The sequence below is a fragment of the Danio rerio genome, chromosome 20 (assembly GCF_052040795.2).
Source record: "Danio rerio strain M-AB ecotype USA chromosome 20, GRCz13ab, whole genome shotgun sequence".
Taxonomy (NCBI): Eukaryota; Metazoa; Chordata; class Actinopteri; order Cypriniformes; family Danionidae; genus Danio; species Danio rerio.
This window is the reverse complement of record NC_141040.1, coordinates 31,400,937-31,421,122: the sequence shown is the minus strand read 5'-3', so window position 1 is coordinate 31,421,122 and position 20,186 is coordinate 31,400,937. Positions and strand designations below refer to the sequence as shown.

General features: G+C 41.9%; 1 protein-coding gene across 2 annotated transcripts in view; it reads right to left on the bottom strand.

Annotated features, from left to right (window-relative positions):
- The window catches only part of kif26aa (kinesin family member 26Aa), a 159,201-nt gene that overhangs the window by 67,058 nt on the left and 71,957 nt on the right, over nt 1-20,186 (bottom strand). For both annotated transcript variants that reach the window (XM_087298277.1, XM_087298278.1), the window contains exon 4: nt 6,562-6,725. In XM_087298277.1, coding sequence (XP_087154403.1) covers nt 6,562-6,725 — 164 coding nt within the window. The remainder of the gene's footprint in view (nt 1-6,561; nt 6,726-20,186) is intronic.

The following is a 20,186-nucleotide window of genomic DNA, read 5'->3' as shown; positions in this document are numbered from 1 at the left end:
TCCTCAACATGAAAGGGTCACGAAACATCAAAACAAATTTTTTGAGATGTTGACAGTCATATTTATGTCCCACATTGCTAAAAACACTATTAAGACACATATATTTCACAAAAAAAGTGAAAATTGTATGTTGTTGCGTTAATTTAAGCAAATTTGTTCTTGCTGTTTGAAAAAAAAAATTTGAAGCTACGTCACGGTCATGAGATCCTTAAGAAAATTCCAGCGTGTGAACTGAATGTCTATACCAGCCAGTACAATGTGACTTCTTAGAGTTTTCAGCATTAATTAATGAGAAAGACTTGGTTCAAACCAATCAGTGCGCTCTATTGTAAATGAGGTGCAACATCATTAATATGAACCACAATATAGCTTCAAAGACTGTTTTTACCTGTTACAGTGTTCAGACAGCAGAGAGACACCATGTTGTGTTGCTAACCGTAATTTAAACAAGTAGAGGATGAATTGTTCGGAGACATTGGTTGTCAGTGTTGCATTTATAAATGTGTCACAAAAAAGGTTTTGTTTCCATTTTCCCACAGTAAGAGCACCGCTGTGTGCGGACCCATATTTGACTGTGGATTACAGTGGTCTGCTAACACGTGATTTTCACAGAATATGATATTCACCACATTCTGTGACAGAATAGTCTATACACACATGGCTGTTTGACACTATTCTCTGCACCTACCGAGTCTCTGCATCTTCCGAGAAATGCTGAGGTTTTTTTTTTCTTCCATGCGGTGTGCGGTATCAAAAATTTCATTAAAACCATACTCTTCCAGCAGTTCCTCGCGTTTAATATCTTGATTGTCACGTGGGCATGCATAAAATGTTCCTGACTGAAAGTGAAAGTGCCAAACTGAAGTTAAAGTCAACAAATTAAAAATTAAACAGCCAAAATTACATGAAATTCCACAGGAAATGTGGATAGTGTGGCAATGATGTTAACCTAATTATGTGTTATAACATGTAAAACGGGATCAAGAAAGGAACATTCAAAAAGCAACTGATGTAAACGCCTTAATCATATTATTGTCTTATTCAGATTAAGACAAATAATTCCTGATATCCATGTAAACGTAGTCACTGTCTGTCTCCCCTGCATCTATGTTTGTGTTGCCTCTGTGAAAATCAGCTATAGTGCACTTAATGAAACTCCCCTTTTCATGCAAACCCTTCCCTCTTTTGCCACTCGACACTCATGGGGGTTTCATGGCCCTTTAAGCAGCATTCAAGACTGAACTTAAATATATTGTGTTTTCCACCAATGAACCCAGGGTGCTAAAAAATAATTGGGTAAACAGGTAGTGGGTGGGTTATAGAGAACAAATGTTTATTAAATATCTGAAAACATTCTATGCTATGGTATTTTATGCTTTAGAAGAATCAAAAACTTACAACAGCATCTTTAATATCTAAATTGTTAAAATTGTAACACATACAGCCTTCTGTCTGAACTGCAATCTTACAAATAACATTTTCCATTGTTTCGTACTTTAAAACAGAAAAACAGTCAGATCTTACAAGGAAGTGTAACTATTTAAACTTTTAGTCAGTTTAGCGACTAATTTGTACCAATTTATGCAAAGTCAGTTGTGCAAAAATGTATGATTGTTAAAAGGAGGCCAAACCCCACCCCTAAACCCAGCTTTCATTGCTAGAGGATTGAATTCATACAAATTAGCCACTAAATCAAAAGGTTACAAATTGATGTGAGACAGTATTGGATGTTGGTAATTTTGAAATGAATGAGAGAATTACAACAGATCAGAAGAACCATGTACATAAAAGCATAGTCAAAAGTAGGACTAGGCTACCATGGAACATATTGTCAACCAAAAAAGATTTTATTCAGTGTATAGCGCAACATGGGCATGACGTTTTACTGGAAATGATTGGAAAATGAAATTAAAACACAAATAAATTCAAGTAATACATAATATGATAATATGCTTAATCTTGTTTGACAGTTAAGTTGTTGGTTGGTCCTTGCTAATTCAATCATTTCATTCCCTCTCAAAATGACAACCAGTGGACACATTAGATTTTGTTTTAGCCCAAGCAGTCTTTCCCGTATCTTTCCCTTAATATCCACAAACCAGCTTCCACATTTGCTGTTTAATTTTGTGTATGGCTAATTTACATAAACCTATGATCTCATTATACAAACCAAGTCCAAGAATTAAGTACAAACATTCAGTAGGCAAATGCTTACAAAAATACATGGATAAATATACAGACTCAGTTTAACAAAACATGCCCTTAATACAGAACAAAAAGCAACAAGGGGTCCATAAATGATATGTTCCTGATGAACTCGCTTGTAATTATTTCACCTTTTCAGCCACTCTTTCTTTCACAAACTGTGCAACCATGGCAACTTGCTTTGAAACACTGAAAAAGTGCAAGGCTTGAAGCTCCAGGTGGAAGTCAAGGCCAGTGAGAGGACACGGCATTTGAGTCACTCGTATAATTGAGGAAGGCATGAAAACATTTTGCCATGAATATGCATATTTTGCCACAGGCAGTCTAAGCAATATTCAAAATGTCTGTTTGTCAGTCGTCTCCAATTTACATAATGGCACATTATTTCATTCGCAGGATTTTGGACTGACTGAGATCACAGAGAAATCAATGCCAAAAGCTGTCATCATGATCCACCTTATTCAGTCCCTGCAGAATTTCACAGGAAGTTTTTCTGAAATTTTGCTTCCTAAAATGACTAATTTTGTGATGGCATTTTCTCAAAATTTGCAGCATGTGTTGCTTTGCAGTGAAAAAAATATAAATAAATCTCAAAGTAAAATAAAATAAAAGTAAATTAAACAAAATTAAAATTAAATGAATGAATGAAAATAAAATTGTTGAATTATTGAAAAATAAAATAAAATAAAATAAAATGAATAAATTAAAAATAAAAAATATATGAAAATAAAATAAATGAAAATTAAATATAATAAAATTAAATAATAAAAATTGATTGAATGAAAATAAATGAATGAAAAATAAAAATTTAATTAAATTAAATTGAAAACTAAATAAAATTAAATAAAATAATAAAATTTGATTAAATTAAAATAAATGAATAAAAAATAAAATAAAATAAGATACGATCAAACAAAATAAATGAATGAAAAATAAAATAAAATGAATTAATTAATCGAAAATAAAATAAATGAATGGAAAAAATTAAAATAAAAGTAAACAAATTAAATGAATGAAAACAAAACAAAATAATAACACATTTAAAACCAAATAAAATAAAATAAAATAAAATAAATAGACTTGCGCCTATACAAAAAAAAAAAAAAAACATGCACATGTTAAAAATATCTTCAGTCTATAAATACATCTAAAGTGTACAAATAAAAAATATATATAAATTTAATCCAGGCCCATAAATTCAACTTTTTGAAATAAATTCAAATACATTTAAAACAGGTTCCATTACAATTCTGTGATTTTGCATCATACTGTATATCCCCCCACATAAATCTTAAAACCCTGGAGGCACTGCTTATTTTTCGACCACTGAGTTCACAACAAGACAGATGTGCCTTTTTGCTGACAGCGCATACTAATTCACTAGATTCAGGTCAACTCAAATGGAGAAAGATTAGCGATAATTCCTAATGATGCACACAGAAGCACAGGTCATACCGTGATCAGTGTCGAAAATCAATGGCATGACTAAGCCGCTGCATTTTTATGACTTTTTTAAGGAATGTAATGGCCGAGGCAAATGTCTGTCTGTCAGTCATTTACAGGAGGTGCAGAGCGAGAGAAGAGAAAGCCTGCTGTCAATAGGCTAATTGTATGCAGCATCACACAGCAATTAGTGTCTCGCACTTCTAAGCATCTCATTCTATTCCCAGACATTCGGCTGTGAACACAAAATCCTCCCTCTTTTTATTAGGAAAGACAGTGTCGCTTGTTCTTTTGTCTTTTTTGTTGACCAGAATAATGAAAACAAATAGAGAGATTGAATTCTTCTGTGTCATTTTTTTATTGTAGTCTGCACCTGAAATGATGTCTTTTGGGGGGGTTATAATGAAGTTTTCAGCAAAATGAGCAGGCATCCAAGAGTCTGCTAAGCCTGCTATTAAACAAAGGTTGTGCGTATAAATAATATTTAAAAATTGAAATGTAAAGGGGTAGTTCACCCAAAAATGAACAAAGGAAAAATTTTTGAAGAAAGCTGAACCCCTTAAACATTGACATTCATAGAAGGAAAAACAACAACTATGGAAGTCGATGGTTACAGGTTTTAAGCGTTCTTCATAATATATGTTCTTTTGTGTTTAACAGCGTTATGATCGCCAGCAATCAAGCACATGCAGATCACTAGAAAACTACAATTCCGCCAATGAACCGAACTACAACCCCAATCATGCACCTCACACAGTTCCTGATTTCCCCTGATGACACACACTTACAGACACACCCCAGCAAACAATTTTGTCTAACAGACATCTAAACGTAGAAAGCTTGGCTAAAACAAGGCTAAACTTGGGCTGTTAGTGAAAATCTAACAGACATCAAAACTACACTAGTCGTCAAATAGACAGATTAGACAGACTTTAAATGTGTAGTCAATCATTTCTGTTTATTTGATGACTGGTCTAGTTTTGGCCTTGTCTTAGACGATATTAAAATCTTTTAAAAACAAAAAATGCTTGCTGAGACAGAAGAAGTAGGGTTTCTGCAAGTTTCTTCAAGTCAGATTTAAGACTTTATAAGACCCTTTTAAGACTATAATGAATGAGATTTTAGACTTATACAGGGCTAAACACTAAGGATGTTTTGTAATTGCATGGTCGGATCAATGCAACAAGAAAATACCAAATGTAGTCATTTATTAACCACATATTTTAATGTGTCAAATGTTTAGCATTGTTAAAAGTAATTATGAAGAAAGCTATACAAATAATTAGAAATATATATTTGTTTGCTTTTGGTACAAATAAACTGAGTTTAACTCCTATTCAACCTAACGCGTTTCTTTTATGAAACCTTAAGTTTCATGCCTATTTCCAATTATTATGTCCACACTTTCTTCTGTAAATAGTTTGTGTGTAAATGGCAGATTATGCAAAGGGGTATATTGCCGTTATTATCATGAGGAATTGTGTATCATGAGGAAGTGTATTTTCTTCTCCTGATTAGGGAATTTAATTTATAAATTTGCTGTTATGAAATTAAAATCTCTTTGCAATAAAAAACCTTAACTATATATATATAAAGGTGATTGGATGGGTGTCGGCCCGATTGGGTAACATTACTTCAACAACTTTTAAAATAAGACTTTTTAAAATGATTTAGGACCTCTTACAACATATTATTTCAGTGAATTTAAGACTTTTTAAGGCGTAAAATGTAGTTTTTGAAATGTAAGACATTTAGCACCCCACGGACAGCCTGTGAAGCTTATCATTCAATTATTACCTGGACTATATATACAGCTCTCATTCTCACACTCATTGCTGAGTCTTGTTGTTGTTTACATGTAACATTACAAAGCGTTCTCCTTTTTTAGTTTTTCTGTGTTTGACCCTTGCCTTGTTTCCTTGCTTACGTTGTTTGCCGCCTGTATCGACCCTTTTTGCCTGTGATCTCGACTATGTTTCTTGATTATCCTAATGCTCCTGTTTGTACCTGTAACCATTGTCTGCTCCCGTTGTCAATAGCATCCTTTACATTACACACAGAAGAAACTAATAAAGGTTTAAAACAAGTGAAAAGAAAAAAAAAAAAAACTAAAAACTATTCTCTGGTGAAATGTCCCTTTAAATATCTCAGTTCAACATAAGCAATTTTTTACTTTTAAAAAATAGAATATAAAATAAAACATATGTAATATTGGTTTGCATGAATATACCAGTGGTGGTGTATGTCATTGAGTACTAAGTATTTTATATTAATATTTTGAATGATTTTTGATATTTTTGTTTTTTAGTTACAGTTTTAGTGTTGCTTAGTTTTGTAAATAAATAAACTAATTAATTAATTAATTCTTCAACTTTAAAAAGTTAGATTCCAAATAGTTAGTAAATCAACCTAATTTTATATATAGTTTATTTGGCAAAATAAACATCTTCCAAATATTCCACTTTAGAGAAATCACTGAAACACATATTCTCATTCTCAAACTAACATTCTCTAAACCTAGTAATGACCTCTAAATGTTACACTACACCTTCAAACCCCAGCAACAAATTTAGCAAACAATTTGTCTGCTACATTGCGATAAACCATTCTCCCTGCAGACACATGGCCAGTCCAGCTCTGAGGCCTCTGCCATTTAGATTTCGCACTCTCTTTCTCTCTCTCTCTTTCTGACTGCTAAGCCTGAGCATTGATCGGTGACATTTCAGCACATTAGACTGATCCAGCCTCACCATCACTACAGTCTCAATGGGCTCTGAGAAAGCATTGGCATGACGGGACTGCCAGAGGCAATGGAGGATTCTAGGTACTGAGGGACTCCGACACTGAGCTCGATTAGCTAAACCGATGGCTGCTGCTGTGAAAAACACATCACCAGCAGGCTTTTGGACTCACCTGAGGAAGAAGGAGGCTGCTGAGCTAGTTTGGGCTGCTGGTGGGACAGCCGGCTGGTCATAATGTGCTGGTTTTTGGCTTGACGGAGAAACCAGAGGTACAGCGGTGGTCTGAATGGACCTGGTGGATACAGGTGTCAAACTATCCTTGTCTCCGGTAGGACTCTGTAGAGAAATAAAATAATATTAGAATGATAAAACAACAGTTAATGTTGCTTTAAAGAGAAAATTAATTCTTTCATTATTTACTCACTCTTAACTTGTTGCAAAACAATTTAAACTTTAACACAAAAAATATAAATTAAAGAATGATGGAAATCAAAGACCACTGAGGTCCACAGTAGCAAAACAAATACCATGGAAATCAATGGTTAACGGTTTCCACCATTCTTCAATTTATCTTGTTTTCTGTTAAAAAGAAGAAAAAAACTGGTGAACAAACGATTACAGAATCAATTTTTTGGGTGAACTATCCTTTTTTAAAAAGGCTAATTCACAGTAAATTAACATTGTGTGAGGTGAGTTATGTGATGTATATAGGAACTCAGCCATAGAAACTAGAACTGAAGATCTTTTCACGAACCCTAGGAAACCTAAAGGGACCCTACGAATTCGGGCTTAATTTTTATAATTTTAGACAGGGAAGGGCCACGCTCGGGCTTGCGTTGTAGATGAACAGTCATGTGATTAATTTCGATTAGCGCAAGAAAGTAATTAAATTGTTTGTAACAACATTAAAAATTCATCCCTGCAGAGATGAAACAAATGATGATGGAAAAGTAAAAAAAAGCAAATTTTGTAAAGACAGAGAATGTACAGCAAGCTGACAGGGAAAATGAGAGGTCACTTGTTACATTAAAAATGGCTGTCATGGAAAATGAAATGGATGTTCCCCTTCGGTTGGGGAACTTCAGTGCCATGAATGGGAGGATTCGGATCAGAAGCCGCTTATCTGGAGAGTATTGAACGGGCCAATGAATGAAATTAATTGGCAGCGTAAGCTTGCGCAGGTGTGCGACATCTGCAATCATCTCAGCATATAAGCACACCTGAAGCCAGCAGACGCCATCCTTTTCGCTTCAGATCCTTTCTGAGTGAGTCGATGAGGGTTCCTCTTGCTGATCAGCACTTCAGAGTGAACGAGTGTGTCTCCCGGTCCAGAGTGGGTCTTCGCGGTGGCAGACGGTCGAGCTGGGTTACTCCCTTGCCTGCGGTTCTTTGGGTCCGGTCCTCCAGAGCGGTGCGTATAGTTGCAACTTTCCTAAAAGAGCAACACAGTCGTGCAGCACGTCCTTTTCAGGATGGCGCTCCGACTGTGCGTTTCTGGATGCGGGGGTTTCCTGTCTCCGGATGATGGACACGATCACTGCATTGCATGTTTGGGGGTCCAGCATGTTAATGCGGTGCTCGCGGGCGGTTCATGTCGTCATTGCGATGCCATGACCGTTGCACAGCTAAGATCGCGGCTAACTTTCGCAAGAGAGCGAGCCACCCCAGTTGCCTCCTGTTCTAAAAAAGCAGCGGGCGCTCGGGCAGATCTGAGGGTTTCAGCGGGAGCTAATCCGCCGCCCACGGGCTCGCGGACCTCTCGCTCCTCACGGCGCTCCATCCAAGCTTCGGGTGGTGAGAGTGATCCGTCTAACCAGATGGTAGCTCTCACACTCGCTGACACCGGAGATCAGATGTCCTCCGCGGCATCGGAGGGTGGGCTTTCACTGTCCGACGAAGATCCGGACCCGCTCGCCCCCTCCGGGCAGGTGAGCGCTGTCAAATCGGATCCTGAAGCGGACATGTTAGCCGTGCTTTCCCGGGCTGCTTCGGCCGTGGGGTTGGAGATGGTTTATCCCCCAGCTCCGCGGCCGGACCGACTAGATGGGTGCTACGTAGAGGACCAGAAGGCGAAGCCTTCGAAGCCTCTCGTCCCCTTCTTCCCGGAAGTGCACAGTAGGCTCACGCAGTCCTGGAGGGCACCTTTCTCTGCCCGTGCTGCGAGTGCCTCCGCCCTCACCGCCCTTGACGGCGGAGCTGCCAGGGGGTATGAGGCGATCCCGTCAGTGGAGCGCGCTATCGCGGTCAATCTTTGTCCGCGCGGCGCCTCTACGTGGCGGGGTTTGCCCCGCCTCCCGTCCAAAGCCTGTAGGTTGTCTGCCTCCCTCGGAGCCAGAGCTTATAAGGCTGCGGGCCAGGCTGCTTCTGCTTTGCACGCGATGGCCACCTACCAGCGCTACCAAGCGCAGGCGCTGGCCGAGCTGCACGAGGGCGGGTCCAACCCAAGCTTATTACATGAGCTGCGCACCGCGACCGACTATGCTCTTCGGACTACTAAGTCCGCCGCGTGTGCGCTGGGGAGGACGATGTCCACACTTGTGGTTCAGGAACGCCACCTCTGGCTAAACCTGGCCGATATGCGCGACGTTGACAAAGTTCGCTTTCTTGACTCGCCCATATCCCAGGCTGGCCTGTTCGGCGACACCGTCGGTGAATTCACCCAGGAATTCAAGGCGGTGAAAGAGCAGTCGGATGCGATGGGCAATGTCATCTATCGGCGTGGCCGTAAGCCCGCTCCGCCCGCCGAGCCATCCACCTCCGCTGTTCCTCGCCGAGGGCGCCCGCCAACGAGTGCTGCCCCGCCCCCGCCTGCGCCTCCGGCCAAGCGGGCGCGGCGTTCACCTCGAAAGCAGGCAGCCCCTCCTGCCCAGGGCGCCGTTAAGTCCGGTAAACGGACCGCGAAGCGTCCCTGAGACAGGCCATCCGGAGAAGAGGAAACTTGCTCTTTCCCCGCTGGAGGGCGGGGCCCCGATAACAACGGTACTTTTCAGTGCCACCAAAACATCAGTAAAAGAGCACTTTTTCCCTTCCCCGGATGTGACTGCACGAGTTCTGCCAGTCCGGGACGCGCTGCCTTCCGGCTCGCAGACTCTACGTGCTTCGCCAGTGGCTCACGAGCGCTGGGGGGACGGTCTCCCTTCCCTCAGCCCTCCAGCCCCCTCTCCGGAGTCAGGGTGCGGAGCCAGAGCGAATCGCTCTCCTCCAGCTTTTCCGCGGGACCCTCGTGCTTCCCGGATCAGCACACCCACTCCGCGCTGCCCCACCGCTGGTACGTCAGCGATTGTAGCGATGACTCCATTAGCGAGGGCTCTGCCTGCCTGGTTAGCGCGGGCCAGCCCCTCGCGGTGGCTCATACGCACAATCAGACTCGGTTACGCGATTCAGTTCGCGAAACGGCCCCCCAAGTTTACGGGCGTGTATTTCTCCAGGGTCAACCCCCTGTCCGCCCCTGTCTTGCGAGAGGAGATTGCTGCCCTCCTGGCGAAGGGTGCAATCGAGCCGGTTCCTCCAGCCGAGATGGAGAGTGGGTTTTACAGCCCATACTTCATCGTACCCAAAAAGAGCGGTGGGTCACGGCCAATCCTAGATCTGCGCGTTTTGAACCGCTGTCTGCACAAGCTGCCGTTCAGAATGCTCACGCAGAGGCGCATTCTCCAATGCGTTCGTCCTCGGGATTGGTTTGCAGCCATAGACCTGAAGGACGCGTATTTCCATGTCTCCATTCTTCCACGCCACCGCCAATTTCTGCGGTTTGCGTTCGAGGGTCGAGCGTGGCAGTACAAGGTCCTCCCCTTCGGGCTCTCTCTGTCTCCGCGGGTCTTCACCAAACTCGCGGAGGGTGCCCTAGCGCCCCTTCGGCTCGCGGGCATTCGCATACTCAATTATCTCGACGACTGGCTGATTTTAGCCCACTCGCGGGAGCAATTGATTATGCACAGGGACGAGGTGCTTCGGCATCTCCGCCTACTGGGGCTTCAGGTCAACCGAGAAAAGAGCAAACTCGCCCCCGTGCAGAGGATTTCTTTTCTCGGGATGGAGCTGGACTCGATCACCATGGTAGCGCACCTCTCCGAGGAACGCGCTCGCCTGTTGCTGAACTGTCTGAGGGAGCTCGACAGCAAACTAGTGGTCCCACTGAAGTTCTTTCAGAGGCTCCTGGGGCATATGGCATCCGCAGCCGCCGTCACGCCGCTCGGGTTGCTCCATATGAGACCACTTCAGCACTGGCTTCACGATCGGGTCCCCAGACGCGCATGGCACGCGGGCACACACCGGGTCTCGGTTACTGCGCTGTGTCGCCGCGCCCTCAGCCCTTGGAACGACCCCTCGTTCCTACAGGCCGGTGTGCCTCTAGGACAGGCGTCCAGCCATGTTGTTGTTTCAACAGACGCTTCCAACACGGGTTGGGGGGCCGTGTGTCGCGGGCATGCGGCTGCGGGCCTCTGGAAGGGTGCCCAGCTGCATTGGCACATCAATCGCCTAGAGCTGTTGGCAGTGTTCCTCGCTCTCCACCGCTTTTTACCGGTGCTGGAGCGGCAACACGTGCTGGTCAGGACGGACAGTACGGCGGCGGCGGCGTATATCAACCGCATGGGGGGTATGCGCTCTCGCCGCATGTCTCAGCTCGCCCGCCGTCTGCTCCTCTGGAGTCACCCGCGGCTGAAATCGCTGCGCGCCATTCACGTCCCAGGCACGCTCAATCGTGCAGCCGATGCGCTCTCACGACAGCTGTTACGCCCTGGAGAATGGAGACTCCACCCCGAGTCTGTTCAGCTGATATGGGCGCGATTCGGGGAGGCCCAGATCGATCTGTTTGCTTCCCCCGAGAACGCTCACTGCCAGTTGTTTTTTTCCCTGACCGAGGGCTCTCTCGGCACGGATGCACTGGCCCACAGCTGGCCTCGGGGCATGCGCAAGTATGCGTTTCCCCCAGTGAGCCTGCTCGCGCAGTTTCTGTGCAAGGTCAGGGAGGACGAGGAACAGGTTCTGCTAGTTGCGCCCCTTTGGCCCAACCGGACCTGGATATCAGAGCTCTCACTCCTCGCGACGGCCCTCCCCTGGCGGATCCCTTTGAGAGAGGACCTACTCTCTCAGGGACAGGGCACCATCTGGCACCCTCGCCCCGATCTTTGGAACCTCCACGTGTGGTCCCTAGACGCGAGGAAGACTTAGGTAACCTACCGACTGCGGTGGTTAATACCATCACTCAGGCTAGAGCCCCCTCCACGAGGCGCGCCTACGCCCTGAAGTGGAGTCTATTCACTGAATGGTGCGTCTCTCGCAGAGAAGACCCCCGAAATTGCCAGATTAGTGTTGTGCTCTCTTTCCTTCAAGAGAAGTTGGACAGCAGGCTGTCGCCCTCCACTCTCAAGGTTTACGTGGCCGCCATCTCCGCTTATCATAGCGCGGTAGCTGGCGGCACCGTGGGAAAGCATAACCTGGTCATCCAGTTCCTTAGGGGTGCTAGGCGAATTAATCCATCTCGCCCCCCTCTCATGCCCTCTTGGGATCTCGCCCTCGTTCTCACGAGTCTGCGATCCGATCCCTTTGAGCCACTCGAATCAGTATCTCTAAGATTTCTGTCCCTGAAGACAGCTCTGCTGGTTGCGTTGGCCTCCATCAAGAGGGTCGGGGACCTGGAGGCATTTTCGGTCAGTGACTCGTGCCTGGAATTCGGGCCGGATTACTCTCACGTTATCCTGAGACCCCGCCCCGGTTATGTGCCCAAGGTTCCTACCACCCCCTTTAGAGATCAGGTAGTGAACCTGCAAGCGCTGCCCCCGGAGGAGGCAGACCCAGCCCTTTCTTTACTTTGTCCAGTTCGCGCTCTGCGCATTTATGTGGACCGTACTCAGAATTTTAGATCATCTGAGCAGCTCTTTGTCTGTTATGGCGGTCGGCAGCAGGGAAGTGCCGTATCGAAACAAAGATTATCCCACTGGATTGTGGATGCCATTTCACTCGCTTATTCGAGTCGAGGTCAGCCGTGTCCCCCGGGAGTACGTGCACACTCCACTCGGAGCGTTGCATCCTCTTGGGCGCATGCACGCGGCGCCTCTCTAACAGACATCTGTAGAGCTGCGGGCTGGGCGACACCCAACACATTTGCAAGGTTTTACAATCTGCGAGTGGAGCCGGTTTCCTCAAGGGTATTAGGTAACCCTTTGGTGATTGAGGAGACAACTCGGTAGGGTGTTGAAACACGCTTGCTGCGCCATTCTCCCTAACACGGAGGTACGTGCGCCTTTTTTATCTGTCAGTAAAGTTCCCCGTCAGGTGAGCCCTGCAGATTCCTCCGTGGCCCCCAGCACTGACTCAGCGGAGGAGTCACTTGCTGGCCCACTACGTTGTAGGTCTGCCCGCTGGTCAGCCCGCGTTTTGGGTATAGGTGCCTGCTATGCGTGATCCCCACTAGGCGATCCCATATGCTTATTCCGCCACGGTTAAGTCCCCCCCTGGGCGGACCCGTGTCTTCCCTCTCCGCTAACCACTCTTTGCTATGCGTACTCCCCCTTTTTAGGGCTAGTCCATAGGTAAATTCTGCCATCTATCCCCCCCTTGGGTAACGGATGGCCTCCGCAGCGTCCTCCCTATCGGGATTGCACGCTTCCCAACGTACTGTCGTATTTCCTAGAATTATCTAGATGCTCACGACTTCCCAAAAAATATATCTAAATCCGTAAAACTTCTGTTGAAGTAGGATAAATTAGGGCCAGGGACACGTTGGAGGACCGCGCCCCCCATGATGTGGGTGCGTCACGCTTGCTTGACTATCTCCTCATCGGGGGTGTTGGTAAGGTGCAGTCATTATGGCGCTTTCCATATTCTCCCATTCATGGCACTGAAGTTCCCCAACCGAAGGGGAACGTTCGAGGTTACAGAAGTAACCCTTCGTTCCCCGAGGAGGGGAACGGAAGTGCCATATTCCGTCGCCATAATGACTGTCCCTTAGCTGTTTGAAAGTCTCTTCAGCTTAAAAGGATGGCGTCTGCTGGCTTCAGGTGTGCTTATATGCTGAGATGATTGCAGATGTCGCACACCTGCGCAAGCTTACGCTGCCAATTAATTTCATTCATTGGCCCGTTCAATACTCTCCAGATAAGCGGCTTCTGATCCGAATCCTCCCATTCATGGCACTTCCGTTCCCCTCCTCGGGGAACGAAGGGTTACTTCTGTAACCTCGAACGTTCTCGGCTGGTGGAATATGAACAAACAATCCTACTCAAAACTTGCATGCATAATGTAGACAGAATTTATAGGCTATTGTTGGCATTATTCTTTTAATATTTAGCTTTACCGTTGCTGTAAGGCCGGATTGTGAAGAAAAATTGTGAAACAAATCCCGCCGAGCCTTTATCTTAATTTCATTATTGCCAAATATTCGTCATAATTTAGAATTTATTTTAATTTAATTTATTAGGAAAGACTTATTTTTATTGGTGGCTTAGACAATTTAAAGGCGAAGTGTATGTACCTATAGGTCTATTAGATTACTGAGATGTTATGATATTACAGAGGACTTATTTTATTTCTTTGTTCTAACTTCCAAAGTGGCCTATAGCCTACATTTGTTGTGAATAAATTAGGTTAAAACACGGCTCATTTTTGAAAAAAGGAAATAGAGCTGTGTGCCTGTGCGCCTTTGAATAATGTCGGGTTGTAAACGGGTTTGGGCTTTTAAAAAGCTGTCGATTAAAATGTACTTGTTGGGCTCAGGCCGAATTCAGTCGGGCTTGGGCCCTATTGGCCTAACTTTAATGCCCCGATTACATCTCCAATACTAGCCACCAGGTCCAGTTCCCTGACAACTAATTCCTCTAAACAATCTACCTTGTTTTATTTGCTAACTATATACTCTACTGTATGTGTTTTTATCTCAATGCGTATTTTGTTTTGGTTGTCAGTGCTTTGTATGGAATGTACTGTAGTATGGTATGTCCAATTGTGTTGAATTATACCTTGCTCTGACATTGTTGCTAATTTGGTTAACCCTAAATGGCTCATATAATGTGAACATCAATGATTCTAAAAACTATGAAAAGGTTCATCCAGTGTAAAAGCCTCTTTTCACTGCCATTACAAATCTGGAAAGAGACAGGTCTTCATTATGTTCTTCTGAAAAAAAAGAAAGGCATATACATCCAGAATCAATCATGTTTTAATCAATGGGTGAATTATTTCTTTAAGTATAATTGCTCAGGTCAATAATTTTTAGTCCTCCAAAGCTTCTTATATTACCAATATTGTGGTGTACATTCTTAAATACCAATCGTTTAACAAACATTTGTTACAATTTGATCAAATAAATTATTTAGATTTTTTTTATTTGCCAAAAATTCTTTGTAGATGTTTTAAATACATCCTAAGTAGTTCCAAAATCAAGCAAACATTCATTCATTTACTTTTCGGCTTAGTCCCTTTGCTAATCAGGGATCGCCACAGCGGATGTCATTTCAGCTGCAACCTATCACTGGGAAACACCCATACTCTCTCATTCACACTCATACACGGACAACTTAGCTTACCCAATTCACCTATAGCACATGTATTTGGACTTGTGGGGGAAACCGGAGCTCCCGAAGCAAACCCATGCGAACACGGGGAGAACATGCAAACTCCACACAGAAATGCCAACTGGCCTAGCAGGGGCTCAAACCAGCGACCTTCTTATTGTGAGGTGACAGTGCTACCCACTGCGCCACTTGATTGTATTGTGATACATGCTATTATTCCAAAAGTGTGATGAAACTGTATTTTCAATACAAAAAATACACAAAAAAGACTTATAATCCTATCAGCACTCTGTTGATTAAGTGTGGCATTACTCTAGTATATACAGGATAAAGAATGCCGCCGTGACATGATTGTGTCTGGAGGAGAGCAGTTTGCAGAAGAGTGTGTCGTATTTGGCTAAAAGGATTACAAACACATTCCATAATATCAACAGCACAGCCTGCTGTAAAATAATGAAATCCTTTGGGATACTTTGCAAACACGGGTGTCAAATAGACAAAGTCTACTCGAGCAGAAGTGATGCAAAAGCAGCCAAGCAGCCCGTAGACCAAACAAGAGGCCATTGCTCTAATAAATATAGTGAAGTCATTTTGTCTGTATAACTGTTATATAGTAAAATCTATCATCCTCACTCTATGGGTATCTGTTTTTTATATGAATGCAATGGTTAATCAGAGGAAAACCAATTTTCCAATGCTGAAAAAAAACCTCTAAGCCAGTCTAAGCAACACTCATACTAGGAACTGTCTTGAGAAGTTTGATAAGTAGATTCAGATCAGATGCACCTGCTGTCTCTTGTGTAGGACAAGAGATTAAGGCTGTTTCTCAATATGCATTTTTCAGCGATCTTGCATCCTTGTGTTCTAGTGTAACATCACCATCAACCATCAAAGTTCAGTTCCAAAACTCAAGACAGCAAGAACTAAGGACATGTGAAAGTTCCCGGATGTGTTCATGATATTGAGGATGCCTAAATGGCATACAGACTTGAGTGCAAAACTTGCTCGAGAAGTCCTTGAAGTCATTGCGGCTGAATAAAAGAGGTGGGAAGCGCAGCATTTTATATAGATTTATTACAAAAGTTCTGAGATATAACTTATTTATCTTAGGAGTTTTCCTAAATGAGATGGTGAAAGTAAGCATTAACATGAAAATCATATTAAAGGCATAAACGCATGGGTGTTTATTTGCTGAAATTCCTATTAAAATAAGTTTTATTTATTTTCTGGAACGTATATTTGTAAGGTTTTTCATTGTATGATTGCTGTAATCGTTAAATAAATTTGCAGTCAGGAAGAAACGCAACATCTCATTTCTCACAGGAAGTGTTCTCTGTGTTCTCGCAGTCTCTCGAGTTTTTTCGAGGTAGCCTAGCAAGACTGCTCTCTACGAGAACGCAAGTCCATTCTCTGCATTCTTGGAATTGAGAAACAGCCTGAGTTTCCCATTCACGCATTGAAAAATGTATCTTTTTTTAAAGGTACAGGGACCAAATAGAAATTTCCAAACTCTGTCATTTTTAAGGTAACTTCATTCATCAATAACTTTTAAAGCCTTTAAACTCATGTAACTTAAAAATAAAAAATCTGAAGTATACTATTAAAGGGTGCCATATAATGAAAAACTCAATATAACTAGGCATGGCTGAATAATAAATTAATTAATGAGTCTAGTTCATTGAACTCACATATGAGCCTCAAACACCATTGTTTAATTATTCTCATGCAAATCCTGTATAAAATCCCAGGCCAGTTGGAAATCAAACACCAACTCAACAATGCCAGAGAATTTTTAAACCAATTATAAAAATTTTAAAGAAAGTCTTATATAAATAAATATATAAATAAAATGTGATGCACGGGACTGCAGTCTTTCAAAGTTTATGAAGTAATGTATAAAACTGTTGTCAAAAAAACTGCAGAAATAGTTTTCCCGCAGTTTTCTGCAATATATAAAAACTCTGTGTTAAACAACCACAAAATGTAGTCTCAAAACTCATTCATTTTCCTTCGGCTTAGTCCCTTATTTATCAGGGGAAGCCACAGCGGAATGAACTGCCAACTATTCCAGCATTTGTTTTACTCAGCGGATGCCCTTCTGGTCGCAATCCATTGCTGAGAATCACCCATACACTCTCGCACTCATACATTACGGCCAATTTAGTTTAGCCAATTCTCCTATAGCGCATGTCTTTGGACTGTGGGGGAACCCGGAGTACCCAGAGGAAACCCATGCAAACAGAAATACCAACTTGTTCAGCTGGGACTGGAACCAGCAACTTTCTTGCTGTAAGGTGACAGTCTAACCACTGAGCCACCGTGCCACCTAAAAACTTTTTAAAAGCAATAATAATAATATAGAATTTAATCAAATATTATAATAAAATTATTTTGAGTTCAACATTATTACAAAAAAAGATTATTTACGAACAAAAATATGCATGTTAAAGCTAAATTCCAAGACTTGCTAAATTAAAACCATTACAACAAAAACATCTCACACATTCATAATGAACCTACATGCTTCTAAATACTTATTCATGTGTTATTTCACAGGCACCAAGTAAGCCATGACTGTTCCTGGTGTCCCCTCAAGCCAAAAATAGATGCATGATGATGCCACTATATAGCTTGCGCCGGTGTGGCAACAAGCTCAACAATCTCAAAATAACTTAATCTCCACATCCATTCATGATGCACAATTTAATTAGGCTTTTCCTCCTAAATGCAGAGAGAACAAGCAGTACATGACAGCACACACATGTACTTACACACATACATTGATAAAGGGCGGAAGAATAGAGGAAATGGGAAGGCATGAGTAGGTACAACAGAATCTGGGAAAACTGGAGTAACTGTGATCTGCTGACAGCTTGATGTAGAGATAACGAGCACGGAAAAAAAAATCTCTGGGTCTTCAGCTCCTCTGAGACCCATCTCAAACACCCACCAAGGCTGTGTGCTAATCTGCCTTCCTTCACTCCAGCCGTAATTACAGACTCACGTCAGAATCCACAATTAGAGGCCAGGAGGAGGACGACTGGAAGAGGGATGCTTCCAGATCCGAACGGACAGGCAATGCTTATTTAAACTAATTATACTGCATAAAAAAATAGGTGTTTGTGTAAATTAAGAATAAAAAATAAAGTTTGCGTGGAGTCGGAGTGATATTCATTTACATAATTACACTACCGTTCAAAAGTTGGAGACGGTATGATTTTTATGGAGTTTGTAATTTGCAGTATGAAGGAATTTTATCTGTTCTGCAAGAACACAGATGCATAATTCAGTACTGATAGCAACAATGAATGTTTCTTGAGAAGTAAATCAGCATATGAGAATGATTTCTAAAGTAGCAGGTGACAATGGTGTAATGATGCTGAAAATTCAGCTTTACCTTCACAAAAATAAATAACAAAGTATACAATGTATTGGAAAGCTGTCTAAAAGGTTAAAATTATTCAAATTTACAATAACATTTATTAATTTGATCTAAGGGTGACGCAGTGGCACAGTAGGTAGTGCTGTCGTCTCACAGCAAGAAGGTCACTGGGTCACTGGTTCAAACCTCGGCTCAGTTGGAGTTTCTGTCTGGAGTTTGCATGTTCTCCCTGTGCTCGCATGGGTTTCCTCCGAGTGCTCCCGTTTCCCCCACAGTCCAAAGACATGCAGAACAGGTGAAAAGGATAGGCTAAAATTGTCTGTAGTGTATGAGTGTGAATGAGTGTGTATGGATGTTTTCCAGAAATGGGTTGCAGCTGGAAGGGCATCCGCTGTTTAAAAACATATGCTGGATAAGTTGATAAGTTGGCTCATTCCGCTGTGGTGACCGCGGATTAATAAAGGGACTAAGCTGAAAAGAAAATGAATAATAATAATAATAATGATAATAATAATAATAATAATAATAATAATAATAGAAAGAAAGAAAGAAAGAAAGAAAGTCAATAAATAAATGTACCTCTGCATTTAACTTCTTACAAAAACACATTTAACAAAGGTAGACACATTGAAGTTTTTCTTTAAAATCTTTTTTAGTGTTCAACAGAAGAAAGAAACAAAAAAAAAGTTGGAACCACTCGAGTGTCAGTAAATAATGAGTAAATGTTCATTTTCGCGTGAACTATCCCTTTAAATCTGCCATCTTACTAACAGACATCTGATTATTTTAAAGGACTACAAGACAATGTTGATATAGACTGATCACATAATACACACTCTTTTCAAAAACGTGAACATTAAAAAATTGTCTCCATCAGATTGTGTTTAGGTCACCAAAATTTCTAAATTCTCACATAGTACACAGCCAAAAGAATCAAGCTGAAAACCGATCAATCGTAAATGCTAGTTAATATCTAATTGAATAACAGTCAACAGTATGTAAAAATAATCAAAATAAAATAACTCTTCATACATACATTTTCAGTATTTTACAGTAAACTTTGAACATGTCAGCTAATGGAGAGAAAAGAGAGGCTCATCCATCAAACAAATCTGCATTTTGTACAACAGCCATGACAATCAATTTAAGTTTATCAAATTAAGGTAAACTGCCTAATGACCTTCCCCTGTAGTCAACATTTCAATACAGAGCTTTGCATTTCATTATGCAGCACTGCTCTTGCTCTCTTACTTTCACACTCACACACACACACACACACACACACACACACACACACACACACACACACATACTTGTTTTTGTGCCCCATGGGGACTTGTGACTAGAAGGTTACATATGGGGACAGCAATTTCTAAATACAATTAAGCCATAATTTCAACTCATATGTGTCCAGGGGATTTTTCTATCATAAAAACAATAATTTTTTATCAAGAATTCTGAAGTTTAAAAAAATGAATTTTTGTCAGGTTTTTCTATTCTTGTGGGGACGTCGCTATTTTGTCTTACCACAAGGAACCACCAGGTGTCAATATGACATACCAGTATATTATCATATTTTTATAATAAGTCACTGTAAGACTACAAATTACATTTAGACAACTATTAAAGAGTTATTTATAAGGGAAAATTGTGTGCATTTATATTTTATTGAATTTTACTTTTATCTTGCATTCTCTGTTTATTCTATGTTATATTACAATAGACCATTTCTAAGGGTGTAAACAGAAAAAAGTCTTAGCTTTTTTAATAAAATAAAATGTTTATCCTGCTCAGTTGTACACATATGTTGTTTTAATGTGCATTTAAATAATGTATGAGCATCTTGGCATTCTATCAAGCATTTCTTTTATTAGATATTCTGAGATACGCATAAAAATTAAC